This window comes from Heptranchias perlo, chromosome 7 (genome assembly GCF_035084215.1).
Source record: "Heptranchias perlo isolate sHepPer1 chromosome 7, sHepPer1.hap1, whole genome shotgun sequence".
Lineage (NCBI taxonomy): Eukaryota > Metazoa > Chordata > Chondrichthyes > Hexanchiformes > Hexanchidae > Heptranchias > Heptranchias perlo.
In genome coordinates this window covers 90621961-90642811 of record NC_090331.1, presented here as the reverse complement: position 1 = coordinate 90642811, position 20851 = coordinate 90621961, and the positions used below count along the sequence as shown (strand labels likewise).

At 45.1% G+C, this 20851-nt stretch overlaps 1 protein-coding gene across 1 annotated transcript in view; it reads right to left on the bottom strand.

Annotated features, from left to right (window-relative positions):
• Positions 1-20851, bottom strand: part of col6a1 (collagen, type VI, alpha 1) — a 104972-nt gene that overhangs the window by 46164 nt on the left and 37957 nt on the right. Inside the window, exons 20-23 of the mRNA XM_067988104.1 lie at positions 20323-20385; positions 10620-10682; positions 9209-9271; positions 5989-6039 (exon numbers count right to left, since the gene is read on the bottom strand). Of these exons, the coding sequence (XP_067844205.1) occupies positions 5989-6039; positions 9209-9271; positions 10620-10682; positions 20323-20385 (240 nt within the window). The remainder of the gene's footprint in view (positions 1-5988; positions 6040-9208; positions 9272-10619; positions 10683-20322; positions 20386-20851) is intronic.

The following is a 20851-nucleotide window of genomic DNA, read 5'->3' as shown; positions in this document are numbered from 1 at the left end:
GTAGTGTATGATTCATTATATGTTGTGTATCTGACATGTGAGGTAGTGTATGATTCATTATATGTTGTGTATCTAACACGTGAGGTCGTGTATGATTCATTATATGTTGTGTATCTGACATGTGAGGTAGTGTATGATTCAGTATATGTTGTGTATCTGACACGTGAGGTAGTGTATGATTCATTATATGTTGTGTATCTGACATGTGAGGTAGTGTATGATTCAATATATGTTGTGTATCTGACATGTGAGGTAGTGTATGATTCATTATATGTTGTGTATCTGACATGTGAGGTAGTGTATGATTCATTATATGTTGTGTATCTGACACGTGAGGTAGGGTATGATTCATTATATGTTGTGTATCTAACATGTGAGGTAGTGTATGATTCATTATATGTTGTGTATCTGACATGTGAGGTAGTGTATGATTCATTATATGTTGTGTATCTGACACGTGAGGTAGTGTATGATTCATTATATGTTGTGTATCTGACACATGAGGTAGTGTATGATTCATTATATGTCGTGTATCTGACATGTGAGGTAGTGTATGATTCATTATATGTTGTGTATCTGACATGTGAGGTAGTGTATGATTCATTCTATGTTGTGTATCTGACATGTGAGGTAGTGTATGATTCATTATATGTTGTGTATCTGACATGTGAGGTAGTGTATGATTCATTATATGTTGTGTATCTAACATGTGAGGTAGTGTATGATTCATTATATGTTGTGTATCTGACATGTGAGGTAGTGTATGATTCATTATATGTTGTGTATCTAACATGTGAGGTAGTGTATGATTCATTATATGTTGTGTATCTGACATGTGAGGTAGTGTATGATTCATTATATGTTGTGTATCTGACATGTGAGGTAGTGTATGGTTCATTATATGTTGTGTATCTGACATGTGAGGTAGTGTATGATTCATTATATGTTGTGTATCTGACACGTGAGGTAGTGTATGATTCATTATATGTTGTGTATCTGACACATGAGGTAGTGTATGATTCATTATATGTCGTGTATCTGACATGTGAGGTAGTGTATGATTCATTATATGTTGTGTATCTGACATGTGAGGTAGTGTATGATTCATTATATGTTGTGTATCTGACATGTGAGGTAGTGTATGATTCATTATATGTTGTGTATCTGACATGTGAGGTAGTGTATGATTCATTATATGTTGTGTATCTAACATGTGAGGTAGTGTATGATTCATTATATGTTGTGTATCTGACATGTGAGGTAGTGTATGATTCATTATATGTTGTGTATCTGACATGTGAGGTCATGTATGGTTCATTATATGTTGTGTATCTGACATGTGAGGTAGTGTATGATTCATTATGTGTTGTGTATCTGACATGTGAGGTAGTGTATGATTCATTATATGTTGTGTATCTGACATGTGAGGTCATGTATGGTTCATTATATATTGTGTATCTGACATGTGAGGTAGTGTATGATTCATTATATGTTGTGTATCTGACATGTGAGGTCGTGTATGATTCATTATATGTTGTGTATCTGACATGTGAGGTAGTGTATGATTCATTATATGTTGTGTATCTAACATGTGAGGTAGTGTATGATTCATTATATGTTGTGTATCTAACGCATGAGGTAGTGAATGATTCATTATATGTTGTGTATCTAACATGTGAGGTAGTGTATGATTCATTATATGTTGTGTATCTGACATGTGAGGTAGTGTATGATTCATTATATGTTGTGTATCTAACATGTGAGGTAGTGTATGATTCATTATATGTTGTGTATCTGACATGTGAGGTAGTGTATGATTCATTATATGTTGTGTATCTGACATGTGAGGTAGTGTATGATTCATTATATGTTGTGTATCTGACATGTGAGGTAGTGTATGATTCATTATATGTTGTGTATCTAACACGTGAGGTAGTGTATGATTCATTATATGTTGTGTATCTGACACGTGAGTTAGTGTATGATTCATTATATGTTGTGTATCTGACATGTGAGGTAGTGTATGATTCATTATATGTTGTGTATCTGACATGTGAGGTCATGTATGGTTCATTATATGTTGTGTATCTGACATGTGAGGTAGTGTATGATTCATTATATGTTGTGTATCTGACATGTGAGGTAGTGTATGATTCATTATATGTTGTGTATCTGACATGTGAGGTCATGTATGGTTCATTATATGTTGTGTATCTGACATGTGAGGTAGTGAATGATTCATTATATGTTGTGTATCTGACATGTGAGGTAGTGTATGATTCATTATATGTTGTGTATCTGACATGTGAGGTAGTGTATGATTCATTATATGTTGTGTATCTGACATGTGAGGTAGTGTATGATTCATTATATGTTGTGTATCTGACATGTGAGGTAGTGTATGATTCATTATATGTTGTGTATCTGACATGTGAGGTAGTGAATGATTCATTATATGTGGTGTATCTGACATGTGAGGTAGTGTATGATTCATTATATGTTGTGTATCTAACACGTGAGGTCGTGTATGATTCATTATATGTTGTGTATCTGACATGTGAGGTAGTGTATGATTCATTATATGTTGTGTATCTAACACGTGAGGTCGTGTATGATTCATTATATGTTGTGTATCTGACATGTGAGGTAGTGTATGATTCATTATATGTGGTGTATCTGACATGTGAGGTAGTGTATGATTCATTATATGTTGTGTATCTAACGCATGAGGTGGTGTGTGATTCATTATATGTTGTGTATCTGACATGTGAGGTAGTGTATGATTCATTATATGTTGTGTATCTAACGCATGAGGTAGTGTATGATTCATTATATGTTGTGTATCTAACGCATGAGGTAGTGTATGATTCATTATATGTTGTGTATCTAACACGTGAGGTAGTGTATGATTCATTATATGTTGTGTATCTGACATGTGAGGTAGTGTATGATTCATTATATGTTGTGTATCTAACGCATGAGGTAGTGTATGATTCATTATATGTTGTGTATCTAACACGTGAGGTAGTGTATGATTCATTATATGTTGTGTATCTGACATGTGAGGTAGTGTATGATTCATTATATGTTGTGTATCTGACATGTGAGGTCATGTATGGTTCATTATATGTTGTGTATCTGACATGTGAGGTAGTGTATGATTCATTATATGTTGTGTATCTCATGCATGAGGTAGTGTATGATTCATTATATGTTGTATATCTAACAAGTGAGGTAGTGTATGATTCATTATATGTTGTGTATCTGACATGTGAGGTAGTGTATGATTCATTATATGTTGTGTATCTGACATGTGAGGTCATGTATGGTTCATTATATGTTGTGTATCTGACATGTGAGGTAGTGTATGATTCATTATATGTTGTGTATCTGACATGTGAGGTAGTGTATGATTCATTATATGTTATGTATCTGACATGTGAGGTAGTGTGTGATTCATTATATGTTGTGTATCTGACATGTGAGGTAGTGTATGATTCATTATATGTCATGCATCTGACATGTGAGGTTGTGTATGATTCATTATATGTCGTGTATCTGACATGTGAGGTAGTGTATGATTCATTATATGTTGTGTATCTGACATGTGAGGTAGTGTATGATTCATTATATGTTGTGTATCTGACATGTGAGGTAGTGTATGATTCATTATATGTTGTGTATCTGACACGTGAGGTAGTGTATGATTCATTATATGTTGTGTATCTGACATGTGAGGTAGTGTATGATTCATTATATGTCGTGTATCTGACATGTGAGGTAGTGTATGATTCATTATATGTTGTGTATCTGACATGTGAGGTAGTGTATGATTCATTATATGTTGTGTATCTGACACGTGAGGTAGTGTATGATTCATTATATGTTGTGTATCTGACATGTGAGGTAGTGTATGATTCATTATATGTTGTGTATCTGACATGTGAGGTAGTGTATGATTCATTATATGTTGTGTATCTGACATGTGAGGTAGTGTATGATTCATTATATGTTGTGTATCTGACATGTGAGGTAGTGTATGATTCATTATATGTCGTGTATCTGACATGTGAGGTAGTGTATGATTCATTATATGTTGTGTATCTGACATGTGAGGTAGTGTATGATTCATTATATGTTGTGTATCTGACATGTGAGGTAGTGTATGATTCATTATATGTTGTGTATCTGACACGTGAGGTAGTGTATGATTCATTATATGTTGTGTATCTGACATGTGAGGTAGTGTATGATTCATTATATGTCGTGTATCTGACATGTGAGGTAGTGTATGATTCATTATATGTTGTGTATCTGACATGTGAGGTAGTGTATGATTCATTATATGTTGTGTATCTGACACGTGAGGTAGTGTATGATTCATTATATGTTGTGTATCTGACATGTGAGGTAGTGTATGATTCATTATATGTTGTGTATCTGACATGTGAGGTAGTGTATGATTCATTATATGTTGTGTATCTGACATGTGAGGTAGTGTATGATTCATTATATGTTGTGTATCTGACATGTGAGGTAGTGTATGATTCATTATATGTTGTGTATCTGACACATGAGGTAGTGTATGATTCATTATATGTTGTGTATCTGACACGTGAGGTAGTGTATGATTCATTATATGTTGTGTATCTGACACATGAGGTAGTGTATGATTCATTATATGTTGTGTATCTGACACATGAGGTAGTGTATGATTCATTATATGTTGTGTATCTGACACATGAGGTAGTGTATGATTCATTATATGTTGTGTATCTGACATGTGAGGTAGTGTATGATTCATTATATGTTGTGTATCTGACATGTGAGGTAGTGTATGATTCATTATATGTTGTGTATCTGACACATGAGGTAGTGTATGATTCATTATATGTTGTGTATCTGACACATGAGGTAGTGTATGATTCATTATATGTTGTGTATCTGACACATGAGGTAGTGTATTGATCCATGACATGGAGTACTGGAAACTTCAGCTTAACTTTGTACAGCAATTTCATAGGACATTACAGAGTGTATCAGCCATGGGTCTAAATCATAAGATTACTTAATGATTAAACTGTAGATTTTTTGGTTACTCTTGTTACTCTGTCACTATGTCAGTCACCCTCCTCTCCCGAAGGCACCGATCCTTACTGGGGTTTGGTTGTGCAGGCACCAGATGCCCTCCAGCCCCTCACCCAAGTGACCATTCTTCATGTGTGAGCAGGTTATTCAATTTGGAAGGAAACTAAAGCCATGGCCATGCACCTACACCTTTCAGCGGGATTCACTGGATAGTAATCAGGAGCAGGACCCCTCCTCGTCCAGAGGGGGCTCTGAAGCCAAGTGTAGCATGGAGCAGTTAACTCAACCCAGAACCGAATTGATGGAACTTTCTGACATCATTACACTGGCCATCAGAGACCTATATCCCTTTTAGTGTACGTAGGTACACTATGTGTAAAAGGCTCAGTGGGTAGCACTCTCCCCTCTGAGTCAGAAGGTTGTGGGTTCAAGGCCCACTCCAGAGACTTGAGCACAAAATCTAGGCTGATTCTTCAGTACACGTAGGGATAAATACTCTCAGATAAGACATTAAACCAAGGCCCCGACTGCCCTTTCAGGTGGATGTAAAAGATCCCATGGCACTATTTGAAGAAGAGCAGGGAAGTTCTCCCCAGTGTCCTGGCCAATATTTATCCCTCAACCAACATCACTAAAACAGATGATCTGGTCTTTATCCTTGCTGTTTGTGGGACCTTGCTGTCTGCAAATTGTCTGCCTTGTTTCCTACATTACAACAGTGAATACACATCAAAAGTGCTTCATTGGCATTTTAGGACATCCTGAGATCATGAAAGGCACTATATCAATGCAAGTCTTTCTTTCTTTACTTTTGACAACCCTATAAAACACAAAATGAAGGAGGTGCGAAGCAGCAGATAATGATTAAGCCAACATAAGAAACAAATACCCATCACTTACGGGTAATCCTGATGGTCCCCTGGACCCATTGCCTGGACTCCCAACTTCTCCCTGTCAGCAATACGAAAAGGAGAGTTAGAAAAAGACAAGCAAACTATCCAAATAAAAAGTTCAAGTGAAACTTCAAACAAGTCTAGTCAGGAACTGACATTTTGATCTGGTCTGTATCTGCCGAATCGTAGAATGTTACACACAGAAGCATTCAGCCCATGGACTCTGCTTCAGCAATGTTTTGGGGCAGGGAGTTCCAAATTCAAAGCACACTCTGTGTAAAGAAATGTTTTCTAATCTTTCCTTCATTCCTTTTGTGATTAAATTGGTCACCTTTCATATCTTCTTACCAACCAGTGAAAACAAACTAGCATTATTTACCTCATCATAGCCCTTGGCAGTGTCAGCCATGGCTCAGTCGGTAGAACGTTCACCTCTGAGTCAAAAGCTCATGGGTTCAAATCCCACACCAGAGAATTGAGCATAAAATCAAGGCTGTCACTCCAGTGCAGTACTGAGGGAGTGCTGCACTGTCTGAGGTGCCGTCTTTCAGATGAGATGTTAAACCGAAGCCCTCTCAGATGGACGCGAAAGATCCCACTGCACTTATTTCGATAGAAGAGCAGGGGAGTTCTCCCCGGTGTCCTGGTCAATATTTATCGCTCAACCAACATCACTAAAACAGATTATCCCGTCATTATCACATTGCTGTTTGTGGGATCTTGCTGTGAGCAAATTGGCCGCTGTGTTTCCTACATTACAACAGTGACTACGCTTCAAAAATACTTTATTGGCTGTAAAGCTCTTTGGGACGACCTGAGGTCATGAAAGTTGCTGTATAAATGCCAGTCTTTCTTTTCTTTTTCATAATTTATGAAGTGACCCTTAACCTCTCAGCTCTATTAAAAAAAAGGACCAACTTCTCAGGTCTTTCTTCATAACTGTAATCCCTCAGCCCTGGTAACATCCTACTAAATCTATATTGCACCTTTTCCATTGCTTTCTTATCCTGTCTGTTCCAGGATGCCCAACCCAACTTAAGGTGTTGTAAAAGTTCAGTAATAGGGGCGAATACCTGAGATCCTTCAGACATGTTGCTGCCGTGACTCAGGCAGGAGTCCAGCGGAATGGCCTCAAACTAGGCAGGTGGGCCTAGTTAGGGCTGAAGCCTCCGTACACCTCAAACAAGCACACCAGTGTAATAGGGGTGTAGCTGGGGAGTGGGGGTGGGCAGGTCACAGGACACATTTACGTCAAAGGACCATGGTTCCCATGTTAAAAGGGGCCTACCGCCTGAAACAGACGTGTGCTATGGATACCCGGCAGTAGGCCCCTTTTAAAATTGAGCCAGTCCTGTCGCTGGTGTTAATGGGGCAGTAAGGCTACCAATCCCATTATGGAGGCTGGTGCGCCAGTCGAGGGCACTCAAAATCCACCCTATAGTGAGGGATTGGAGCCATATGTAGGTCAGAGTTCACTTCCCTGAAGTACATTAGCAAACTAGTTGGGTTTTTACAACAATTTGACAGCTTTCCTAGTTAATTTCTGGTATCAGCCCACAAATCACTAGATTTATTGACTCCAATTTCATAACCAGCCATGGTAGGATTTGAATTCTGGGCTGCTAGTCCAGTACCACAACCAGGCTACCGTCCAACCATTTCTCTGTCCAGCTGGCCACATGCCCCTTATTTCCTTATTCTTCTGGAAAAGCCTGGAGTTCACTCGCTGGCCTTCTCAATTCTACAAGGCTGTATGAAGGATACCGTGACTCATTTCCCTGCTTGTGCGATTCCTGGGGGAGAGGTGGATGGAAGAATCCGTGGCCCACTCGCCTTTTACGCTGTAGGGGAAGCTGTGCGAGGGAGTCTGCAGCTCGTCCAAGTGTTCAGCCCATCAAGTCTTCATCTGAAACTCCTCTCTCTGAGGTTTTCCAGGGAACAGAATCACTTCCCACCCAATCCTACTCTATAGAATTCCCTATCCTGTCATAATACTTCAATCAGGGCTCAGCACAGACATTAGCATCCCTTTTGGGCCAGTTCTCAAGCATTATTAAGCAGCTGAATTCCTGCCTTATCTGCTTGAGTCGATGGTGAATAATGATCAATTCCATGCTTGTCATTACTCCCAATTGAAGTGTGGACTCCTGTTACAGGAATTGCAGTGTATGAATCTTTGGGAACACTAACAAAGACTGCAACTTCACTTCTTAGGGTAAATGATAAACTGCGAACAGACTTGTTATCTTCTCCTCCCAGCTGCTCCACACCATCGCCAAGGATTCTGTCTCTGATTCCCCTTCCTGTTATAACTCCGAAGCAGTGTTTTCGATGATGTCTCATCTCCCACTCCCACCCAACTCAAAACCCTCTATAATGTGCTTCCAAATCCCTGTAGACTCCTGATGTGGGCCATGCTCTCGTTCCTGAGACAGGATATTTTGGGAGGAGGAAGGGTGGACTCAGGGTTGCGTTGTAGGACCCGAACTCCGACCACAGTGCCGGAGGCAACTTCGATCCGAATCAGAAGGGTGAACAGGTCAGGAGTGCGATGGAATACTCTCCACCTGCCTCGATGGGTGCAGCTGCAACAACATCTAGGACAAAGCCTATCTGCCACCTTAAACATTCACTCCCTCCACCACCGGTGCACCATGGCTGCAGTGTGTAGCATCTACAGGATGCACTGCAGCAACTCGCCAAGGCTTCTTCGCCAACACCTCCCAAACCCACAATCTCCATCACCAAGGACAAGGGCACAGGTGCATGGGAATGCCACCACCTCCAAGTTCCCCTCCAAGTCACACACCATCCCGACTTGGACATGTATCGCCGTTCCTTCATCGTCGCTGGGTCACAATCCTGGAACTCCCTACCTAACAGCACTGTGGGAGAACCTTCACCACACGGACTGCAGCGGTTCAAGAAGAAGGCCCACCACCACCTTCTCAGGACAACTAGGGATGGGCAATAAATATTGAACTCGCTAGCAACGCCCACACCCCAACAATAAATGTAAAAAAAATCTTCACGCTGATATCCCAGTGTAATTTCAGGGCCCAGGACCTTTAACTGTTACTAGTATCCAGGAGGAAGTGAGGCTTTAATTCTGGTTGGGCCCTCAGCCAGAAAGGTTAATTTGACCTTTCTCTTTCAGATGCTGACAGGCGTGCTCTGTACGAATTACATTTTCTGTTTCTTTCTCTGGTTATTGAGTGTTTTCTTACCATATCACCCATGGGGCCCGGGTCACCGGGGTATCCCTTTGGACCTCTGGGTCCCCTGGATCCCTGCAGGATGGACAGAACATCGATTAGTTCTTTAAGATCCATTAGTTACATATTCAGACTTGAGCAACTATCGTAAAGAAAATATATACAGTGATACAGAGGGCCCGTTAATCCAATTATCAAGGAGTCAGTTTGATTTCACACCACTGGTTGGCTTGTTGCATGTTACACTCAACACTTCTCACCAGGTCTTTTGGATAATATTCCTCTCGGAAGTGATGCCTCAGCTCACGGAGAAGGAGGGAGGCGTCTGACCTTCATTTGTGATGCCTCTTGACAAATATTCCTCTTGTCTTCATTGGAGCAGGGATAATTTTGGTTTAATCCACAATAATATGTTCCTGGCACGAACTTAGGTTCAGGGATTTTGAAGAGTTAATTCTCAAAGGTCCAACATCCTCTGTCATCTCGACTGGTGCCATTGAGGCAAAGGGGGATTGGTACGCTAAAGATCTCGACCAGGAAATAACGAGCCAGCCATTGTCCACGATGATCTGGGACAATGGGTCATTGGGATGGCGGGCTGTAGCCGGTCATGGAGCATCGAGGGGCTGCTGCCCACCGCAAGATCGGGATACCGGCCGGTATCCCGATGAAGATAGATCCGTTGTAGGGGGGGTAGGCCTGATGTCTGGAGTGGGGGGGTGGGGAGAGACGGACTGGCAGCAGCCCAGGCTAGTGTTGTAGAGCCTGGAGGAGCACTCCTGCTCCTCCCTACTCCAACAAAATTAAGAGGAACTTATCTTTGGAAGCTTCTGCGACTGGATGGCAGCCAATACTCGAAAGGTGCACAGCCTGGCCTAGAGCAGTCCAAAGATTGCAAATGCGGTCCTATGTATGTGATAGGGGGCCCTGAATTGCATTTTAAACAGGCCTACTGGAGGACCTACCACCCTTGTTACGGTCACCCAGGGAACAAGGGCGGTACGTCAATGCCCGTCAATTTCCAGGTACCACCGTCCTGTATCCATGCAAGCCTGAACATTCACCTCATGATCTTTGAGGAAGAGTGTCTGGCAGATTATTTGATTGTCCATGAAGATAGGGGAGCAGCGCGATCATCGGTGAGGCGTTCCTATGCGGCTCGTGCTGTTTGTTTTGGAAGCGAGTAAAAACAGGCCTATCTTAGGAGTGGGGGAAGGCTGTAAGGTGAAACTGGGACCAAGTGGCACTCGCCCAGGTTGTGAGTTGCCACTTATAATCCATGATCCCACAATTCACCCCGCAGTGTGTGAGAGGGCATGGCAGAGGTTGGTCCTAGACCATAAAGGTCAGCAGTAAAGCACCAGACTACGTACATCGACCAAAGCTATGCTGCAATTAAATCGTTACAGTAAATGGAACTAACCTCTTGACCTGGAGGTCCCATATCACCTTTAAATCCTCTAGGTCCTGGTCGGCCAGACTCCCCCTGAAAGACAAGAAGGCAAAGTATTTAGTGGGTGGCTGGAGACCACAACAAGCAGGAGAAGGGTTGCATGTGGGGCTGGCTGACCACATCACCCTTGTACTAAGTTAACAAAAATACCAAATTGATGGAATACTCTCCACTTGCCTGGATGAGTGCAGCTCCAACAACACTCAAGGAGTTCAACACCATCCAGGACAAAGCAGCCCGCTCGATTGGCACCCCATCCACCACCCTAAACATTCACTCCCTTCACCACCGATGCACAGTGGCTGCAGTGTGTACTATCCACAGGATGCAGTGCAGTAACTCGCCAAGGCTTCTTCAACTACAACCTCTACCACCTAGAAGGACAAGGGCAGCAGGCACATGGGAACAACACCATGTGTTGTTCCCATGTGCCTGCTGCCCTTGTCCTTCTAGGTGGTAGAGGTTGTAGTTGAAGAAGCCTTGGCGAGTTACCTGCACGTTCCCCTCCAAGTCACACACCATCCTGACTTGGAAATATATCGCCATTCCTTCATCGTCGCTGGGTCAAAATCCTGGAATTCCCTTCCTAACAGCACTGTGGGAGAACCTTCACCACACGGACTGTAGCAGTTCAAGAAGGCGGCTCACCACCACCTTCTCAAGGGCAATTAGGGATGGGCAATAAATGCTGGCCTTGACAGTGACGCTTGCATCCCGAGAATAAAGAATTTTTTTAAATGCCAGAATGACGCTGCCAGTATTTTCCTGCATGTGTCAAAATATGTTGATCAAGAGCAGAATCCGTTTTCCCATCTCTAGCTCAGAATCTAACGCTAATTGTAGTGCCTCAAACTACTGCCCTCAACTCTCTCCACACAGGCCCGTGCATGCCCAGATACATGCACGGGCAGAGCTGTCTCCTGAACGTTAGAAAAATAAATGTCTTTTTGATATATATTAATGACCTGGACTTGGGTATACAGGGTATAATTTCAAAGTTTGCAGATGACATGGAACTCGGAAATGTAGTAAACAATGTGAAGTATTGTAACAGACTTCAGGAGGACATAAACAGACTGGTGAAATGGGCAGACACATGGCAGATGAAATTTAACACAGAGAAATGTGAAGGGATTCATTTTGGTAGGAAGAATGAGAAGAGGCAAAATAAACTAAATGGTACAATTTTAAAGGGGATGCAGGAACAGAGAGACCTGGGGGTGCACGTACACTAGTCTTTGAAGGTGGCAGGACAAGTTGAGAAGGCTGTTAAAAAGCATATGGGACCCTGGGCTTTATTAATAGAGACATATGGGCATGATTTTATCTCAGAGCCGGAAACACTGCCCATCTATAGATATTCGAATGAGGAAACCGGAAGTGAATTGAGTGCATCGCAATCTGCGATCGCAACTCAATTGAAGGTGAGTATTTGTGCTTCTGGGTTTCCCATGCACCAGGCAGCCAGATTGACAGATTGCCTGCCTGGTGAGGCGGGGTGCGGGAGGGAGAGAGAGATCATCAGCACTGGAAAAAGTTGGATCGGAAGGGGGTGATGGTGGGGGGACATGGACGGCATTGGGGGTCCAGCCAGCATCGGGGGGAGTCCAGCAACGGAGGGAGTGCCCACCATCCGGTGGGGGGGGGGGGGGGGGTGTCGGCCAATTGCGGGGGTCCTGTTGGCAAGGCGAGCTTGTCGGGCCTGGATGAAGCACTCCTGCTGCTCCGGGCCCACAAGCAATGCAATAAAGGCACTCACCTCATGGATCCGGCCCCTCCCGCCTGCTTTCACCTGACTTGAAACCCAAACAGGTAAGGTTGAGTTTTGTAATACACAAAATATTAAAGTACCTCAACTAGTTTATGAAGTACACTGCCCCTTTAAGTAGCAGCCCGCCAGCTTTAAGTGGGGGGCAGGACATTGTGGTGTCAGTTGTGCACACACATACAAACCTGTAGTGGGCGAGTTGGAGCCGGGATGTGGCACGCTCCAAAAGGTTATTATTTTAACCTCCCACCTGTACTTGGGGCTTAAATTTACCCCCATAAAGTACAGAAACAAGGAAGTTATGCCAAACCTTTAAAAAAACACTGGTTAGACCTCAACTGGAGTATTGTGTCCATCTCTGGACACCACTCTTTAGGGAGGATGTCAAGGCCATGTAGAGGGCGCAGAAGAGATTTACTAGAATGGTACCAGGGATGAGGGACTTCAGTTATGTGGAGAGACTGGAGAAGCTGGGATTGTTTTCCTTAGATTAGAGAAGGTTAATGGGAGATTTGACAGAGGTGTTCAAAATCATGAACGGTTTTGAGAGAGTAACTAAGGAAAAACTTTTTCCAGTGGCAGAAGGGTCGGTAACCAGAGGACACAGATGGGACTAATTGGATAGCTCTTTCAAAGAACCAGCACAGGCACGATGGGCCAAATGGCCTCCTCCTGTGCTACATCATACTATGATACGATATGATGTTTAGAGAACGGTTGCAGGAGAATTCCTGCTCTCTTAAACTGAGGTCAGAGAGGTTTAGCTGGTGTCAGCCTTGGCTCAGTTGGTAGCAGTCTTGCCTGAGTCAGAAGTTTGTGGGTTCAAATCCCACTCCAGAGAATTGAACACAAAAATCTAGGCTGACATTCCAGTGCAGTACTGAGGTAGTGCTGCACTATCAGAGGTGCTGTCCTTTGAATGAGATGTTAAACTGAGGCCCTGTCTGCCTTCTCAGGTGGATGTAAAAGACTCCATGGTGCTATTTTGAAGAAGGGCAGGTGAGTTCTCCCAGGTGTCCTGGTTAATATTTATCCCTCAACCAACATCACTAAAACAGATGATCTGGTCATTATCACATTGTTATTTGTGGGATCTTGCTGTGAGCAAATTGGCTGCCGTGTTTCCGACATTCCAAGAGTGACTACACTTCAAAACATCATTGGCTGTGAAGTGCTTTGGGACATCCTGAGGTCGTGAGAGGCATGATAGAAAGTTTCTTTCTTCTTTTCTTTACAAAGCGAGTCCAACCTGATTGACAGAGCACTGGTTTCACACTCCGCATGGCGTCTAACTGAAGTGGTGTGAGACGACTGATTTGTGCAAGGATCAGATCAGGTCAGACTCTCACTCGGGATCTGCACTGCCAGTTCAGAGATGGTGTGAAGCAGAAGTCACTCGCACTGACGGTAAACTCACATGCCCACAATTTCTACTGGCCTTCCCCTGATTGTCCACTTTAACTCGGGAAACAGCGTCAACATCTGGTTAAATCATTCCTGCCAGAGTCGCGGCCGATGGTCGGGAAAACTCTACGGAGATTCTCCCCCGCAGGGTAAATGCACCCGCAATTCCCATAATGAAATACAGGGAAATACAATTCCCATAATGAAACACAGTGTGCCCCCACCCCACCGCCACCCTGCTCCATCACGTAAAATACCAAGGAGCCCTAGTAAAATTGAAGTCAATGGGAATCAGGGGGAAAACTTTCCAGTGGCTGGAGTCATACCAACACAAAGGAAGATGGTAGTGGTTGTTGGAGGCCAATCATCTCAGCCCCAGGACATTGCTGCAGGAGTTCCTCAGGGCAGTGTCCTAGGCCCAACCATCTTCAGCTGCTTCATCAATGACCGTCCCTCCATCATAAGGTCAGAAATGGGGATGTTCGCTGATGATTGCACAGTGTTCAGTTCCATTCGCAACCCCTCAAATAATGAAGCAGTCCGAGCCTGCATACAGCAAGACCTGGACAACATCCAAGCTTGGGCTGATAAGTGGCAAGTAACATTCACGCCAGACAAGTGCCAGGCAATGACCATCTCCAACAAGAGAGAGTCTAATCACCTCCCCTTGACATTCAACGGCATTACCATCACCGAATCCCCCACCATCAACATCCTGGGGGTCACCATTGACCAGAAACTTAACTGGACCAGCCATATAAATACTGTGGCTACAAGAGCAGGTCAGAGGCTGGGTATTCTGCGGCGAGTGACTCACCTCCTGAATCCCCAAAGCCTTTCCACCATCTACAAGGCACAAGTCAGGAGTGTGATGGAATACTCTCCATTTGCCTGGATGAGTGCAGCTCCAACAACACTCAAGAAGCTCAACACCATCCAGGACAAAGCAGCCCGCTTGATTGGCACCCCATCCACCACCCTAAACATTCACTCCCTCCACCACCGGCGCACTGTGGCTGCAGTGTGTACCATCCACAGGATGCACTGCAGCAACTCGCCAAGGCTTCTTCGACAGCACCTCCCAAACCCGCGACCTCTACCACCTAGAAGGACAAGAGCAGCAGGTACCTGGGAACAGCACCACCTGCACGTTCCCCTCCAAGTCACACACCATCCCGACTTGGAAATATATCGCCGTTCCTTCATCGTCGCTGGGTCAAAATCCTGGAACTCCCTTCCGAACAGCACTGTGGGAGAACCGTCACCACACGGACTGCAGCGGTTCAAGAAGGCGGCTCACCACCACCTTCTCGAGGGCAATTAGGAATGGGCGATAAATGCCGGCCTCGCCAGCGACGCCCACATCCCGTGAACGAATATAAAAAACATTGCTGTTTCTTACTATTCGCTGCCACTTTCAGAAATATTGTTGATTCTTACAGTAACTTTCCACAACTTCTGAAAAATGCACTGATTCTAGGCTTGGCAAACGTTTTGACCAGAATGATTTGGTTACCATGGTTTCTGATCTTTATTAGTCGACAGTACTGCAATCAGCTTAAATGTTAAGCATTCTATCCTTACTGGGTCCCATAAGTTGTGTAAACAACCTGGAGCAAAAATAACTTACAGCCTGTATTTTGTGTGCGCATGGATCACGATCCTCCCCCAAACTGGAGGCCCGAGGGGCATCTGAAATTGGGCCTCAGGCCTCATTTGAAGAATTTGGACGAGCTGCTCATGTCTGTTGGGTCTCCAGAAGCAGCTCACCCATTGCAAGCATTTACATTTTAGCCACCTGCCTTTGGCTAACCCCAGAGAGGGGTGGGGGCGGGAGAGGCTGATCTAGTGTTTCCAACCCTCCCGGAATGACCGGGAGTTTCCCAGAATCGGGAATTCATCCCCCGGAGTGTGCCCCCACCCCACTGCCACCCTGCTCCATGACGTAAACAACTACTGTCGGAGATGCCTCCAGCTCGGTGAGATCACCCAACCACTGCCTCATCGAGCCTCGACCGGCTGGTGTGCTATCGAGGGGGGGTCTCTGAAACCGGGGGGGGGGGGGGGTTAGGAATAGGGGATCACTGAAATTGGGAGCTCTCTGAAATCGTGGGTGGGGGGGTCAGGAATCAGGGGGCCTTGAGTGTTGTTGGGGGGGGGGTGGAAAGAGTGGGAGACTGGGGAATGGAGGCTCAGGGAGAGATGGAAACTGGGGAATGGGGGCTTGGGGGGAACGATGGAGACTGGGAATGGGGTGGGCATGGGGCCCAGCATTTCCTGCAGAGTCGGGAGCAGCAGCAAGGTGAGGAGTGGGAGCGGCACCGAGAGAGGAGCAGCCGGTGAAGGGGTGAGTGAAACCTGGGGACCTTATCGTGGGTAAATAGTGAAAGATTGTGTCCATTGGTGGGCGAATGGGGAACAAGGGGACAGAGATGGACGATTCCCCAGGGGGGAAGGGAGGAGGAAGGTTCTTGAACTGAGGGCTGTTAGACCGTGGGATCCTTCACCACATGTGGTGATTGAGGTAGTGACTAGAACTGCATCTCAAAGGAAAGGGGATAAATATTTGAAAAGGAGGAACATAAAAGGATCTGAGGGATGGGGTTACAGGAGAGCACCGGCACCGGGGGCCGAATGGCCTCCTCCTGTGCTGTAATTTCTATCATTCTATGAAAACTCTCCATTATCGAGACTGAGCCCAGGGAGTGGTTTTGAAATGTTGGTGCTGAGCTGGGTTCAGGGCGATGTGCCCTGTGAGAAATATCCCGAACGCTGAGCCCACTGCCCTTTGTACAATCTCTCGGTTTGGTCCAGGTCGGTCTGTGCCGGCCGGTTTTGATGTGTGACGTTCAGGTTCAGATCAGCTCTGTCTTAGGTTCCCAGTTCAGAGTTTGTCACCTTCACACGGAATCAGAGACCAAGGAGATGGGGAGAGAGATGGGCCTATTAAAAGTGGCATTGACTGGAGAGCCTGACCGCACCTTGTGTAGTGCAGGGGATTCTGGCCATGGTTTCAGGGTGAATATCAACGGGTTATAGGATTAGTACTAGTTACAGATAGAATATCGGAGCGTTACACCTATTAATACCAGTTACAAATAGGCTATCAGAGAATTATTGTATTACTGTTGGTTATGAGAGAAATCTGAGTGTTACCACTGTTACTATTAGTTAGCAGTGCAATTTCAGAGTTACCATTAGTTACTGATGGAATCCAAGTTCCTCCCACCTCTGGTTTTCCCTCTATGAATCGCTCCTCCACCTTCAGATTCCCCTCTTCGCCCGCCCTCCGTTTCCCCCTCTTCCCCCGCCCTCCGTTTCCCCCTCTTCCCCACCCTCCGTTTCCCTCTTCCCCGCCCTCCGTTTCCCCCTCTTCCCCGCCCTCCGTTTCCCCCTCTTCCCCGCCCTCCGTTTCCCCCTCTTCCCCCGCCCTCCGTTTCCCCCTCTTCCCCCGCCCTCCGTTTCCTCTCTTCCCCCGCCCTCTGTTTCCCCCTCTTCCCCGCCCTCCGTTTCCCCCTCTTCCCCGCCCTCCGTTTCCCCCTCTTCCCCCGCCCTCCGTTTCCCCCTCTTCCCCCGCCCTCCGTTTCCTCTCTTCCCCCGCCCTCCGTTTCCCCCTCTTCCCCGCCCTCCGTTTCCCCCTCTTCCCCACCCTCCGTTTCCCCTCTTCCCCACCCTCTATTTCCCCTCTTCCCCCGCCCTCCGTTTCCCCCTCTTCCCCCTGCCTTCTGTTTCCCCCTCTTCCCTGCTCTCTGTTTCCTCTCTTCCCCCGCCCTCCGTTTCCTCTCTTCCCCCGCCCTCCGTTTCCCCCTCTTCCCCCTCTTCCCCCCACCCTCCGTTTCCCCCTCTTCCCCCTCCCTCCGTTTCCCCTCTTCCCCTGCTCACGGGGGGCCTCCTGGTTTTCGGAACTTTACACACAACAACCGCTGGAGTGAAACCAAGGGGCAAAAATAGTCAACTACAGGGGGCCCAACCTTTATAAGATAAATCAAATAATATTTTGTAGAAGTCACATGATCAGATGCCACATGATCAGATGTCACATGATGAGACATCACATGGTTAGATGTCATGTGGTTGGAACATCATGTGATCAAACCTCCAGGTATGCCTCCAACCAGAGTTGGCAACCTGGGGCTGACCATGGGCCAGTAGTGGCCCTCAGGTGTACTATGGAGTTGGGAGGAGCACTCATGCCCCACATCAAGCATTTAACAAAAATTTTTACTTACCTTTCTCATGTCAGCCTCTTGCTAGGCCGTATCCACACCAGGAAAAGCCGAGTCCTCGGGACAGGCTCAGAGTCTGCTCTGCTCAAGGCTGTCCAGTTTCCCGGACGAGCCCTTAAACAGCTGTTAGGCCCCTCATTAACTTAATCAAGGGGCCTAAGGCCTGTTTTATGCCGCCGCCAGGGACGTCTGAAAAACTGCCCCACCTAATGTGGGATCGGGTCTTTTTCATGCACCTTTGGGGCCCAGGAGACAGCCCCATGACACTGGTGCTTCTGGCCCTCGTTCTGACCCCAAAAAATAATTTCTTTCCCCCACTTTTTCCTTACATTTTAATCACACAAGGAGCCCTGCTGTTCAGGTTAGTAGCTGACTGATTCACATTTCCACAAATCTTCAGTACATATCTTTTCTCACTCCAGTCAATGCTCATTATAATTTGTGACAGAACATCTATGAAGGACAATGTAGTTACCACCTCTCACTATCCCTGTCACTGGGCAGACCTCACAGGGTCCAGTGGTGGGTCAGTGACATCAACAGAGGCAACAAATTGGTCAACAAGATAAATTATTATCGTGTGACTGCGGGACAAGCTGATAGGTCTGAAATTTAGGAGTGAAATCAGGAAGTACTTTTTCACACAAAGGGTATTGGAAATATGAAATTCTCTTCCCCAAAAGGCTGTGGATGCTGGGTCAATTGGAGCTTTCAAGACTGAGATGGATAGATTTTTGTTAGGTAAGGGTATCAAGGGATAGTGGAGCAGGGGTGGGTAAATGGAGTTGAGGTACAGATCAGCCATGATCTAACTGAATGGCAGAACAGGCTCGAGGGGCTGAATGGCCTCCTCCTATTCCTATGTTCCTATGATTTGATCAGATTTGTGCACCTTGAAGAGAGAGTGCAGTTTGCTTGTGTCAATCATGGTCTATTTACTAGCACAGCATCCTTTCCAAACACCGAACCATGGACTGAGCTGGTAAGGTAGCACTGAAGCTGACTTCCCAGCTCTGACGCTGTGGTTTCAAACTTCTGCTGCTGCATCACGTTCACCTCTTTCTAATGTCCCAGTGTCCCTCTGTCCTCACCCGAGGTGCATGCTCTTAACAAGTATCACTAGATAGTGAATAGGAACGAGAACCATGCTTAACGTAGGAGGCACTGAGGTTAACAGTTGCAGCCACAGCGACACAGGCTGGGAATGGAACCTGAGTCCTTGCTGGTGTCTACAGCCACTGTCTTCACCACAAAGCCATCGGGGAGCTTCTGAGATCTTTTCATAAGAGGCACAGATAGTTTTATAATTGTACTTTTTGAAGACGGACTTTTGGGAGAGTACCTTAACCAGAAAGTACAAGTATTAGAGGAACTAGACTTGCTAGGCCGAATGGCCTTTTCTTGTTCCTGACTTTCTCCTATGCCTTTATGAAAGTAGACTCCTTCGTAGATTTAACATCCACTTTAACAAACTTTAGGGGTAATTTTTGACCTTGAACTCTTGCCCGGGAGCCTCACCCACTTTCAAAACTGAGATTGATAGACTTTTGTTAGGCAATGGTATTAAGGGATATGGAACCAAGGCGGGTAAATGGAGTTAAGATACAGATCAGTCATGATCTATTTGAATGGCGGAACAGGCTCGAGGGGCTGAATGACCCACTCCTGATCCTATGTTCCTTCCTATGTTCTCTATAGAAGTTTGTCACAGATATCTCACCACGCTGAATCTACATACATGGCCTGGAAAAACACCACCGCATATCTTGCGTACTTCATATGGAGGAGGGAGATAGATGTTGAGACAGAAACGGCAGCTGGATGGTTAGCTATACATTGTCTGACGGTGGTCAAATGAGACTTTGAAAGCTTTGTCTCTATTCGAAACTAATAACACATCTGACAAAGTATGAGTATCACCCTCTTCATGTTGAAGTAAATCACCAACTGTTTCAAAGCAAAAAAGCTTCAACAAGTGTATTCTAGACATTAACAAGTTAACAAACCCTTAACAAGCTTTTATTCTGACCGATTTCATTTTTTACCGTATTCTATGAATGGGAGGGAATAACTCATGGTTAATAATAACACATTTTGAGGAGAACTTACGAACTCTCTCAGTTTACACACTTCATTTATCTCGTCACAGGTTACACCAGGAGAGAAATATAATCCGTAATGTTAATTAGTGAGCAGCAATGAGATCCACTGATCAAGGGGCGGAATTTCCATCTGATCAGTCCTCTAATTCAGTATCAGCTAAGAATATATTTACCGACTCTCCACTAGTTCCAGGAGGACCCTCATGTCCCGGTTGACCATCAGGCCCGACATCTCCCTATAGAGAGAAATAAAAAGAAATATGTGTGACATCGCTGCAATTTATATCGTGTGACAGAGTGCTGATCATGCAATTGTTTTATCTGCTCTTTTCATCGCTATTTCTCAGCCCTTCTGTTGCTTGCCTTCATACACGATATGTAAGGTGAGGCAGCAAGGCAAAGCCTCACATTATCCCTGTCACATCCAAGAAAGGCCTACTCCCAAACCAAGGGCGGATGTAGCATCAATCATACAAACATACGAATTAAGAGCAGGAGTAGGCCATTCGGCCCCTCGAGCCTGCTCTGCCATTTGATAAGATCATGGTTGATTTGATTGTGACCTCAACCCTACTTTCCAGTCTACCTCCTATAACCTTTGACTCCCTTGTTAATCAGGAATCTATCTAACTCAGCCTTAAAAATATTCAATGACCTTGCCTCCACCGCTCTCTGGGGAAGGGAGTTCCACAGACTCACGAC